The 12,538-nt window shown below is 35.0% G+C and overlaps 1 protein-coding gene across 1 annotated transcript in view; it reads left to right on the forward strand.

The window, feature by feature from the left end:
• Positions 1 to 9,876, forward strand: part of Pcdh10 (protocadherin 10) — a 56,698-nt gene extending 46,822 nt beyond the window's left edge. Inside the window, exon 5 of the mRNA XM_028764260.1 lies at positions 9,806 to 9,876. Coding sequence (XP_028620093.1) covers positions 9,806 to 9,876 — 71 coding nt within the window. The remainder of the gene's footprint in view (positions 1 to 9,805) is intronic.
• Positions 9,877 to 12,538: the final 2,662 nt, after the last annotated feature.

Below are 12,538 nucleotides of genomic sequence, written 5' to 3' on the forward strand. Positions count from 1 at the left end.
TTCCTCAGCAATTCTGACAGAATAATTTATTTCTATGATTGAAAAATTCAGAAATTTGAATGTAGCATAGCTACACCTTTGATGGCAATGGCCTTTCTGAACATTTGTTGGGAATACTGTACATTTAATGGGAACTTTCTTGCACATAATTATCATTTTTACATGCCTTCTATTCACTTTGAAAATTACTTGAGGCAGCCTTCAGTATGTGCTCAATGCAATTGGACTGTTCAATGGTTCTAATTGGAGGCCTCTGCCTTGTAAGAGCGTGTTTCCTTAGTGTTGCCTTTTGATGTTTAAAACATTTCTAGAATTCTCTTATTCTTTTGAATTTAGTAAATTTCTTTATATTTCCCAATTAAAAGAATGTGATCCATACTAATCAGTAATCAAATTGATGCTTCCTAAGGAACATTTCCATTTTAAACAGACTTATTAATTCATGTGGAAATTTAAGTGAGACCATTGTGTGGATGATGATTAGTATGTGATATTTTATTCCTTTATTTCCCTTGGATGATTATTCTAAAATTCTTTACCCAGTCTCTGGACACAAAGAACCCTGTATTCATGTAGCAGTCATGTTATATGAATGGGAATCCTTATTCTTTTCTTTCCCTTCACGTTTTGTAAGTAACTTCTCTATGTACCACAAGAGACATGACAAAGACAGGCAGAGGCATTCATGTGAGGGAAAACAGAAGCCAGAAAGTAAGCTTTATTTTAAAATATGTTAAATTTATTTCTAAGTTTTTAAAAGATTGATTTTTATTTTATTTATACATGTGCATGTGTGTTTTGTGTAAAAGTATGTCATATATTTTCCAGTTTCTGAGAAGACCAGAAGAGGGCTTTGGATTGCATGAAACTGTAGTTAAAGGCAGTGGTGCTTTTCTTTTTTTATGTGGATGTTGGTAACTAAATTTAAATATCAAGAATTCTTCACCTTTGAGCCATCTTTCTAGCCCAGTTAAAGATTTCTATCTTCATATTTTAAAAATACAATTAATAATGTATTAAATAGCTAAATTTAAATTTCTCCATCATTCCATTTCTCTTAAAAAATGTGGGTAACTGGTGATGTAGGGGGATTTTTAGCAAGCACAGGGTTAGTCTTTAGAATCTCAAATTACAAAGATATTTAATAGTTCTTCACTGTCACTAAGCTAGCTTAGGGTTTTTGACGCCATGAAGCAACTCCAAAACTGATTATTTCTTTTGATATTATTTGAAAAGTACTATCATTTATAAAAGTATTTAAATGGACTAGAGGAAGATAACAGACATTACAACATACCAAGTATCTTTGAATCAGAAAGGAGTGCTTGTATGTGTGTGTGTGCAAGAGAGAGAGAGAGAGAGAGAGAGAGAGAGATTGAAAGTGTAAAGTTAATAAAAATAGGTATCAATTAGGTGATTTTAGATCAAATCTAAAAAAAAACTCACATTTAAGGATGTGGCATGTAAATCATTTATAGAGAGAAGATTTACATTGTATCTTAAATTGTAATAATATTAAGTGATCTCATCAGCATGTTTTCATAGATTCTCACCTTGTTACCCTTGTTTGACATGAGTCTATAAACTCACAAAAGTATATACAGTGTTGAAACTGTAGTGCACTTGTAAAACACTTATCTAGCATGAGGGAAACTTGTCGCCAAATTCCCAGCATCTCAATGAAAAAGACTGCAAATATCACTTACTTCAAAAATGCCACACTGACCCTAAATTATCCTGTACTTATAATTTTAACAACAACAACAACAAAAGCCAAATGACAGGAACAGCAAGCTACGTATATACATGAAACACTCTGTACTACTTGATCTAGTCGATTGGTTATGACAAAAACTGTGTTGTACACTCAAGTTTGCTTCTAGGATGGAAGTGTTTTTCCAGATATAAATAATGTTGTCGTGTCAACCAGGAACATTAGGAGATTCTAAGTTTTAGCTGTCGGCACAGAGATTGAATAAAATATATAATCTACTCTTGTATGAAACAATTTTCATGCACCTGTGTGTAGTTTACATTTTTGTTCTCATGCTACATACATTTATGTGTTAGAACATGTTTAGAAACTAGACATCAACCTAGGATGTTTTCCTCAAACAAGGTACCTAACTGAATGTCAAGGCCCCTATCTGTTATGCTGGCAGGCCAATGACCTTCAAGGATCTATGTGTCTCCTTCTGGTTCCTCCTCTTAGTGGTACATTTAAGAGCTAATGTGTTGTGTTGTATTTATCATCTGAGCTGGGGATTCAAACTCAGGTCCTTATACCTGTGTAGCAAGCAATGTAACCAATGATCCACTTTCTTATCTCAAAGAATCAAGTTCCAAAAACTCTCCCCTAGAAAAGATTAGATCTCATTATCACATGCAGTAATAATAATAGAAACAAACACAGAAGATAACTAATCACGACTCAATCTATAAGAGAAAAACATTTGGTCAATTATAAGTTTATTGTGACCTTGTAGCTAAGGTAACAATGTAACAAACTTTTGTTTTTAGACCAAACTAATGAAAATAGAGGAAAAGGAAAGATTGTATAGACATTTAAGAAGACCAGTAGATCTCAGTGTCTTAATGGTAGATAGTCAGGCCTCATCATGGGCAGGATAGAATAAAAGATGAGGTTTTGCTTTTCTTATGTAAATTGGGCTCCTTTAATGAACACACTATGAAAGAAAAGAAAATGTGTCTACAGGAATGTAATCTTGTTTGTAAAACTGGTTTCCAGTTTTATCTTTTTCATTTAAACTTTACTGCTGGCTACTAAAGAAGATCAGAAAGGAAAAATATATGAACAATACAACATAATTTTATAGATTTATTCTGGGAGGAAATGAAAGCAGTTAGCCTACATTCTTATAATTGTTTCTGTATGATACTTGGCAGTTATTTAAATTTTCATTTCATTTAACATTTTTTCCTGAATCATACTTGCTTGGAAATGACTTGATTTGGATGTGCTACATCAATTTTGAATATATTTAATTTTTAAAATTCTGAATATTTCATCTAAAGAATATTGAAGAAAGTATGCTTGACCAGTATAAAACAAAAAGACACAGAGTAAGTGAATTCCTTTGTCATCTCTTATGACATACATATAATACCACATAATCAATATAAAGAAATATTAGTAAAGACAAAAGATATCGAAAAGTCAAAAACTTATTTATCTTTTCTTTTAATCTGAGTTCAAATATTTTTTTCATTAGTTATTTTATGGGAATTGATAGTTCATATTTTTGAATCAACACTCATTAAACTTATGAAAGTCTTTAGTTGAAATTGATAACATTTCTGTGTGTTTTCTTTTTGCGTGAGTTTTTCCCAGAAATAGTATTTTAGCACAGAACAGGGCCTTGTTCCTATCCATGTCCTAATGTTATGGATAGAAAGACAAGATAAATGTTAGTAAACTCATCAAAGACTGACCATAATTTTGATACTAAACCTAGCCCATTATCTTTACTCTGAATTCTCAACTTATATCAAACTAGTTTTCCATTCTGTGTCTGTTCTTCATTGAAACACCAAGAGTAATTTATTTCATAATATGCAAATAGGTTAAAATATCAACACTTGCTTTACAGTTTAAATTTTCTGAATCACATGTTCAATATATATATATATATATATATATATATATATATATATATGTTTACACACAGACACACACACACACATATATTTCCTCTTAATGGCAGATGTTATGGATAATGAATAACTAACTCTAGAGTTACATAAATAAGAGTGCCTGTCCCAAAGGAATCAGACTAAACAACTGTTGCATCACCAAGAATAAGCTTGAGAATCTGGCTTAAGGAATAACATTGTGCCTAGTTGACTCTGGCAACTGAGTTTGTTGGGCAACAGTATTCCTGGAGAGACATGAACAAATGTCAACTCACTTCATATGTGCAATTAACAGACTAAGGTTCAGGTACCACCGAAGTCCCACTTGGTGAATGAATGAGTTTTATTGGGTCATTTACAGGACTATGGGTGAAGAGTTACTTACAGGAGTAGAAATGGCCCCTAAACAGCTACATAATACTAAAGCCCATCTTAGAATAGGTGAGAGTTAATGAAAATTGGAAACCTGAAGTGCACTGTACACTCTGAAGATTACTAAAAATAATGTTGAAAAGTGTCCTCATCTATTGACTCAACTGTTCTTAAAAGGCATATGAAGTTCCATTGGTCTCTGTTTCTTCTAGTCTTCTCTGGGTCTGAACTGGGTGGGTCTCTGCTTGTTTACCTGAGACTGACTCTCAGGAGGGCCTGCTACTTATGCACTGTTAGGGAAAGAGGAACCCTTTGGGTTTAGGGAAAATCCCTGAACTTATTTTGAATTGCTTACTACTTGTGCTTAAGAGGCTTCCTTGAAAGATAGAGTTTTTTACCTTTTCTTAACAGCAGTTCTCAACTTTGCTAATGCTTTGACCATTTAATATAATTCATGGTGTGGTGATCCCCACTCATAAAATTACTTTGTTGCTGCTTCATTGTAGCAATTTTGCTACCCTTATGAGTTGCAAAGTAAAAATCTATTGTGTACTCCTGTGGGGGTTGCGACTCACAAGTTTCTGACTACTGCCTTAGTCTGTCCTACTATTTTACTTTCTTGTAAATATGCTGTGTCTCAGTGAACTACTCTCTAAGATTTAAAGTTTTAATACTGGCAATAACCTGTATGTAAGACAGCTTAACAGTTCAATTGATAAATACACAAAAGAAATAAGAAGAGGTAGAAAGGGTTCTTAAAATTGCCAACCATTCACACAGTTAGCGAAGAAGTTCTTCCCTCAGGTTATATGACCAGATAACACATTTACCTAATGTTGGATAGACAAATGAGAAAGACAGAAAAGTTCCACGTGTGAGCAGACACAAAACAGCACACCGAGCATCACTGAGGTTGCATCCAGGAACAGAAAATCAAATTAGCAAGACATTGTTGTCAATCCTGTTGGTGAGCATGAAGAAAAAGCTTTGCCCAGTCCCCTCTGATAGAAACAAAGAAAACAAACAAGCCACCACCACCATGAACAACAACTTATTTGGTTAGGTTCTAATCATGGAAATTAATTAAATAATGGCACAGTACTTTTTGCAGTCCCCTTAAACATGCCAGTTAGGGAGGCTCTTGATTCTAATACCACATTGAGATCTTTAAAACATTGGCATGAATTTATAATTTGAAGATAACCTGAGATTTCTAGAAAGTAACAATGCTGTACTAGGATGAAAAGTAGATACATGACCAAGAGGAAGACCAGGTTGACACCCAGTCTTGAAAAACATGCATTTGATAGATGTTCTCTGGCAGTGACAACAAAGAAAACTGAAAGACATGTGTGCCATTAGATTAGCCAATAGAAACCATGGGGATGAGGAGTTATATAACTATAACTCTAACAAAGAAATATTTCCCTTTCACTCTGAAGCGTGAGTGGACATACACTGAGGAACTCATAGTTTATCCCATTTAAACTGACTGTCTAGAATCTAGAGGGACATGAAATTTGATTTGTGCTCTTTTCAAGACTCAACATTGTTGAGTCAAAGGAGACGGCTCAGTCTGTAAGTACCTGTGACACATTCCTAGTACTAAGACAGTAGAAAGGGTGCACATCTATAATCCCAATACTGTGGAAGAAATTATAGAGCAATCCTTAGGGCTTACTGGCCAGCAAGGTTAATTAAATTAGAAGTCATAGTTTCAGTCAGAGATGTCTCAAAATATAAGTTCGAAAAGGATAGAAAACAATCCATGCTGACTTACAGTGCCTACATTCACACATGTACACATAAACCTGCCCATGCCAGTTAGCCACAAACACAACTTAGCAATTTCTATTTTGAGAAATAAAATAAAATGTCATTGTCACTCTCAATAATAACTCAGTCCTTACAGTGCTTGAAAAGTGTTCCCTATGGCATGGGTAGTGATATCCATCATCTTGTATTATTGAATTGTGGCCAAACCAATACCAAGCTGTTCACTGTAATCATATCCAAGCCCAGATGTTTGTTACTAGAATCAAATATAGCTTCCAGCTGTTTAACAGGACAAATAATGTGAGGTGCATGAGACTGAGACAAGGAAGACAACTTATTTGAAAACACGGCTGAATGGACTAGGGATGTAGGTCAGGCAGAAGTGAATGATAGGTATGTGTAATGCCCAGAGTGAGGTCACCAGGGTGTACACATGTTCATCCCCTCTCACACAGACTCAATCACATCTTAGGAAAATTTAGTTATCTGAGAAGTTGGCAAATAGTTGTTCACAGTCCATCTTGTCTGCAACATTACTCAAGAATGATCTGTCCACTCATGTGATTGGCATTTACAGACATGTAAGGCTAGGCTATGGGTGGCTTTGGATTTGAACTTCTGCTTCCTGTCTTAGTTTTACTTCTGTGACTTATGGTTCCAGCTCACAGTGTATCACTGAGAGAAGTTAGAGCAAGAACTCAAAGCAGAAGTAGAAGACAAAAGCATGGAGGAATGCTGCATGCTGGCTTATACACCTATCTTGGCTAGCTTAACCCAGGAATGCCTCCTTAGCATTGGTGCTTCCAACAATGGGCTTTGCCATTTTATATCAATAGCAATCAAGACAGTCCTCGCAGAAACACCCATGGTCCAGTCTGAGATGGGCAATACCTCAACTGAGATTCTCTTCTCATGTAACTCTTAGCTGTATTGACAGTTAATGGTAACTAGGATAAACCTTTTGGAATTCAGAAGAACAATTTGAATCAGATAGCATAAAGACAGAGCCACTAAGATGGCCTGAAGAAGTAACCATCCAGCTTTCTGAGAACTAGCTCTACCTGTCACAATTAATTCTCCATTCTTAGACTGTTTGGGAAGGGTCAAAATGCTGTTTTCCAAGATATAAGGCCTTGATAAATCATGGATTCTGAAGGTCCTTTAACATCTTTGTAAATGTATGGAATGGTCTCTTTATTATCAATTTATGAAAACTCATAACATCATTTGAGGTATATCTAATTTAATTTGTGCTAAAGGCACTTGGTAAATTCTTTGAACCAAATGAACTTTTTCAGGATTTTATATTTTTTCTTCAATTATTATTTAATCATTTTTGCTTACTTTCCTTCATCACAGATACCTTATTACTTAAAGTATTTTCTCTACTAACTGCTGGGTTTTTGTTGCTGTTGTTGTTGTTGTTGTTTTTCTTTGTTTTTTTTTGTTTTTTTGTTTTTGTTTTTTAGAAACTAGTTTCAAAGTCTGCTTTCTACGATAACATTGGATCTGTTTATTAAGTGTTTATCTTCTAATCTTTTAAGATTTCCATCTTCTTAGATCTTTGCCAGCCAAACTTCCATTGTAATTAAAAATTTATTGTTACATTTATAATATTAATTCTAGGGAAGTTTTCTTTTATATTCCCCATGATACTCATTTCAATTCTTTTCCCATATTTAATATTTTTCCCATTCACATGAATGTCTGAGACGAGAGATATCTCAGTAGTGTCTCTTTCTTGGAATTGATATAAAAAGGTTACATAAATGGAGGCAACACAATGGTACAGATTTTTCTGGCTCAAACAAGATTTTTGAACATAATTTCAATAATAAAGAATAGAATGTATCATTGTTGTTACAATAATATTTGAATTCAATGTCTGGATAGAGATATCTCAATGAGTAGTGTCTATTTCTTGGAATTATGGTAAAAAAATGTTATATAAATGAAGGTAACACAATGGTACAGAATTTCCTGGCACATATGAGATTTAGGATATAATTCCAACCAGAAAGCTAGAAATGTATCACTTGACCATCTTTACAATAAAATTTGAATGGTAAACTGATGGTGTTTATTGGGTATATAAGCATTTAGAGTCATTTAGACAAATCATTTAATTAGAGAATCTATGTTACTGTGTTTAGGTATATTTTTCTTAAGTTAGATGTTCCAGAGAAATATTTGTCAGATCTTCTGCCTACAGGCATAACCCTGGGTACTTGGCTCTTAAAGTTAATCAGGAAATGAAATATGGGAGAGTAAAGTCCCAGATTTTTCTAGTACAATGATCAGACATTAAACTCTGTTTTCTATCTTCCAATCTATATACGATCTGTGTTAACTTCCAAGAGAATAAACTTCTGCTCTAGCTAGAGTGCACACTTGATCACCTACCTGTGCAGGTAGATGGGGGCATCTGTGCATCTAATGACTTCTTGATGGCATTTTAAAATCCTGCTTGTGGTTTGGTTTCATTCTCATTCCTCAGTTAATTTGCTGTATCAGTTTTTGAGCCTTTGGAATTTTCTGTGGAATTAATTTTAGATTTTCCTCCTACTCTTGTTGTCACTGAGAATTAAATGTTGTCAATATTAGTATGTCAGGCACACCCAATGATGCTTAAACATTGCCCAAATGTAAGTAATTCTTTCTCACACTTCTTTTATTACTCCTAGTGGGTTGACTTTTTTTATACTAAAAACCTTTCTGGGGAAGAAAGATTGTTCAAAAATTTTTCTCTTCTATTTCTATGTAGTAAGCAAACCTGTGTGAAATTCATGGAAGACCATCAGGATACAATCATAGCTTTGAGATGACTACCGAGCTTTAAAGTCATACATGTAGAGCCACTATTAACATAATTTAATTATTGTTATGACTTTCCTGGAAAGTGCTAATGTGTTTGAAATGGAACCATATTTTGAATTAATAATCAGAAATGTAAAAGTAGACAATATATACTTTTTCATAATATATCAACCACTAAATCATACCAAAAACCATCCATTTACCTAAATGTCACCTTTAGAATAATTTTTATTTTTTCTTTTTTTCCCCAAAAGTTTAACCTTATTAGGTATAGATTGGGGTTGTGGACACCAATATATGCAATGTAGATTGTTGGTTGTGATATCTAGCACCAGTGATTATTTAGAGAATTCTTTTTAAGGTTATATTTCCACATGAAGATTCAGTCTTTAAAAAAAATAGCACAAATAGCATAATTTCCTGTTATTACATTGGTTTATTTGCCATTTTGTTCTAATTTGATTAGGGCACGAATTAGTGTCTAAATAGTAACAGGAAACTAGCGAGCTTCAGCACTGGAGGTCAATTTAATTACACTGTGCATGACAGAAACTAGGCCATGTGGGTATTGCCTTTGCCACCAGCAATTGACACCTGCGTGTTAATGAGCTGGTAATTAAGAATTGGCACATGCAGAAACAGTTTACTGTTTGGGACTAGGATAACCATATGCTGCTCAAGTTTTCTGCTAAGTACTTTGTTAGATTTAGAATCACACAATTATATTTGTGAGGCTTCTTAAATGTTATTTCTTCCCTCAAAGGATAATTTTTTTTTAAAAAAAATCATATTGCTTTTTCACTTTTAAGTGTAAAAATATTTCTGAATTCAAAAAGTTTAATTTCAAAAGCAATATGTTTGAAAAATATAGCTGGAGAGTTTGTTTAAAAACTATATGTTTCTTCAGTTTAAAAATCTTCAGAGGACTCCTATCTTAAAAGGTCATTTGCATTTTTGAAAAGGCTAAAAATGACTTTGCATGAATATACACTTGAAGGGAGACAGCTTCTGTCATTCAAAGCTTTCTCTTGAATGGAGGTGGAATATAACAAACCACCTCTGAGAAGTCCCAGTGGGAGGGAGTTTGCAGGGGACACTCCTGTAAAGTCAGGGTAGAACAGCATCTAAAGTTTCCTTTCTGAGAAGCCCTTTGAATACTCTTTCCTTGTTTCTATGCTGTTTGCAGAAATGCTGTGGATGCAGCTGCGTGGAGAGGCTCATTTAACGAAAGATGGAGGCAAGCAAACAACCACATGACTGAGCTCAGGAAGGATTCTCAACTTGAGCTTTCAGAAGAGACTGTGCCCCAGCCAACAGCGTGACTGCAAATCTGAAAGACTTCAGCACCAACTGAGCTGCACTAATTCCAAACCACACAAACTGTGAGATAAATACGGGAGGATTATGCTGCTCTCTTCTTGGGAGTCTTGTTTAGCAACAATAGATACCTAATACAATAGATAACTGAGAAACTCATTGTCTGCTACTGGTAATATGAGCATTGATTTCTCTCATGTGATGTGGCTATTTTTTCAAACAACATATATAATGTGCGCCTGCTGTTTCTTTGCTTTGCTCTTCAACTGTCACTTCTATTTCACTCATCACTTACACACACACACACACACATACACACACACACACACACCCCACCATTTTCTGGATTAATATATTGGCTTAAAAAAATAAAATGTTCTCATCCAATGAAATATGTATTAACTCTGGTGACTTCCAGTTGTGGGGATTACTTCTAATTTTCTTCTTTGAAAGCCTTTGCTTTTCTATAAAACCCTCTGTAGGACATATAGCCTTTTATATGCAGATTGCTTTAATTACACTTTGAAATATCTTTGAATTCCCTGTAGCTTAAACTGAAAACATGAAAAGCCAAATGTTATGTTGAACCGAAGGATATAAAGGTGATGTGCATCAATCCAAAATGAGATATAGAAATGAACAGCTCTACGCAGCACTGCCTGTTTGTGACAGATTGCTGAAGAATCTTTAACTGCAGAGACTGTCTTTCCTAGCAGTCTACCTGGGAATGGCTTCATCTGTTCATATTTGTTATTTTTTTAGTACCAAAGTGTGAATGTCTGTGATGTGAAACAAGAGATCTAGTGTAACAAGAGCTTTACCTCTTTCCAGAAAAATCCATCATAAAACGGAGTGTTATAAGAAAGGAATTATCTATCCAAACTGGCATGCCAGAGGTGATGGACATCACATTTCATGAAGTCAATAGAAAATTCACACGGCAATAGTGAACCTTTCCAGATCTCAAGAACAAACAAAGGGTTCTCTTTCACCTGAGATGATGTTCCCAGGGCCTAGAGACACATTCAGAATATTTAAAAGTAGATGGCTGTAGAGATGGCTTAGCAATTTAGAACACTTACAGCTATTGTAGGGGACTGGAATTCAGTTCCCAGTGGACAAATGGAGGGTTACAAATACTCATAGTTCAAAATTCAAGAGATCATACACGGCTTCTGGCGTCCCTAATCATCAGTTACTCAGTGCACATATGTGGCAGAAATTTCACTGTTCAATCTATTTGCAGCAGGAGGCCTGTGATTGGACAGGGAAAAGTGAGGTGGAGCTAAGGGTGGCAAAGAGGGAGACACGGAGAGAAACGAGAGGAAAGCAAGGACGGTGAAATGGGAGCTGACATGGCACCGGGTGGTTTGAAGTAAATAGATATGAAATGTAAAGGTTAGGGTAATTAGGATAGCTTTCTAAATTGTGTGGGCATCTTGTGTATTGAGATTACACACGCACACACACACACACACACACACACACACACACATTGGTTAACTACAAGGATTAGAGTTTTGTTTTACTGGGTTACTGGAAGGTGGGACTACTTACAACCAGGGGGTTATGGTTATAAAGGAACTAGGGGCTCCAGGGACAACTGTACAAGAGCTGGAAGCACAGCCACTGGTCTCCACCGGGCAAGCTAGAGAGAGTAGCCAGGGTAACCATCTCAGGAGCTATGGCCCGCTAGAGAGCTTTCGGAGACAAAATGGGCTGAGTGCAGGAACTTGGTGGCCGAGCAGGAAGCCTGTCGGACGTCTTTTCTAAGATCTCCTGGTACACACATACATATATGCAGGCAGAGCACACATACACATAAATTTAAATAAATGTAGTTTTTAAGAAGAGTATTTAAAGTACCTTCATTCTTTATTACCAACAATGGCAAGTAAGAGAAGCTAGTGTGTCTGTGTAAAGTCAAAACTTGCCATCAACATTTAACTTATTAAGAACAGATTCCTTGCAACTAACTTTACTTGAAGAGCCTGTGCTGTTAATTTTTACTACTCTGTAGTTATCCTAACTGCTTTCAGTTAAATAGATCTCATAATTAGTCTTTTCAAACTAGCTGAACATAGAAAATCTTTTTTAATTTTTTAATGTAAAAGGCATGCTGTCTCATAAAATCATATTTTATATAAATTAAGGGGAAAAATCACTCCCAAAAAATTTAAGTTAAAGGCAAAATGCCCTAAATCCTGATGTTCTCCAGAATGCAGAGATACTAATTAGTTACAATTTAAAGAAAAAAAATAAGAATATTCAGAAACCAATGCCAATTCATAGAGAACTGTGGAGGCAATGGATTGTGATGGTCATGCGTGCAATCGAAAGTAGGGATTTTTCCCATTTTTGACATTTTACAAAATCTGACATTTATTAATCTTCAAAATGTGCATGAATGGAAATGATAATTCAAGCTGTGCATTTGAAGAAAACCTAATTGTCAGTTTGCTTTGAAGCTGTCATTTTAAAAACACAACATTCTTTTTTTCTTTTTTTTTTAATTAATTATTCCATTCGTTTACTTCTCAAATGATATCCCACTTCACGATTACCCCTCACAAACCCTCATCTCACTTCTGCCCTCTCCTCC

Source organism: Grammomys surdaster, unplaced genomic scaffold (genome assembly GCF_004785775.1).
Source record: "Grammomys surdaster isolate TR1022 unplaced genomic scaffold, NIH_TR_1.0 62, whole genome shotgun sequence".
Lineage (NCBI taxonomy): Eukaryota > Metazoa > Chordata > Mammalia > Rodentia > Muridae > Grammomys > Grammomys surdaster.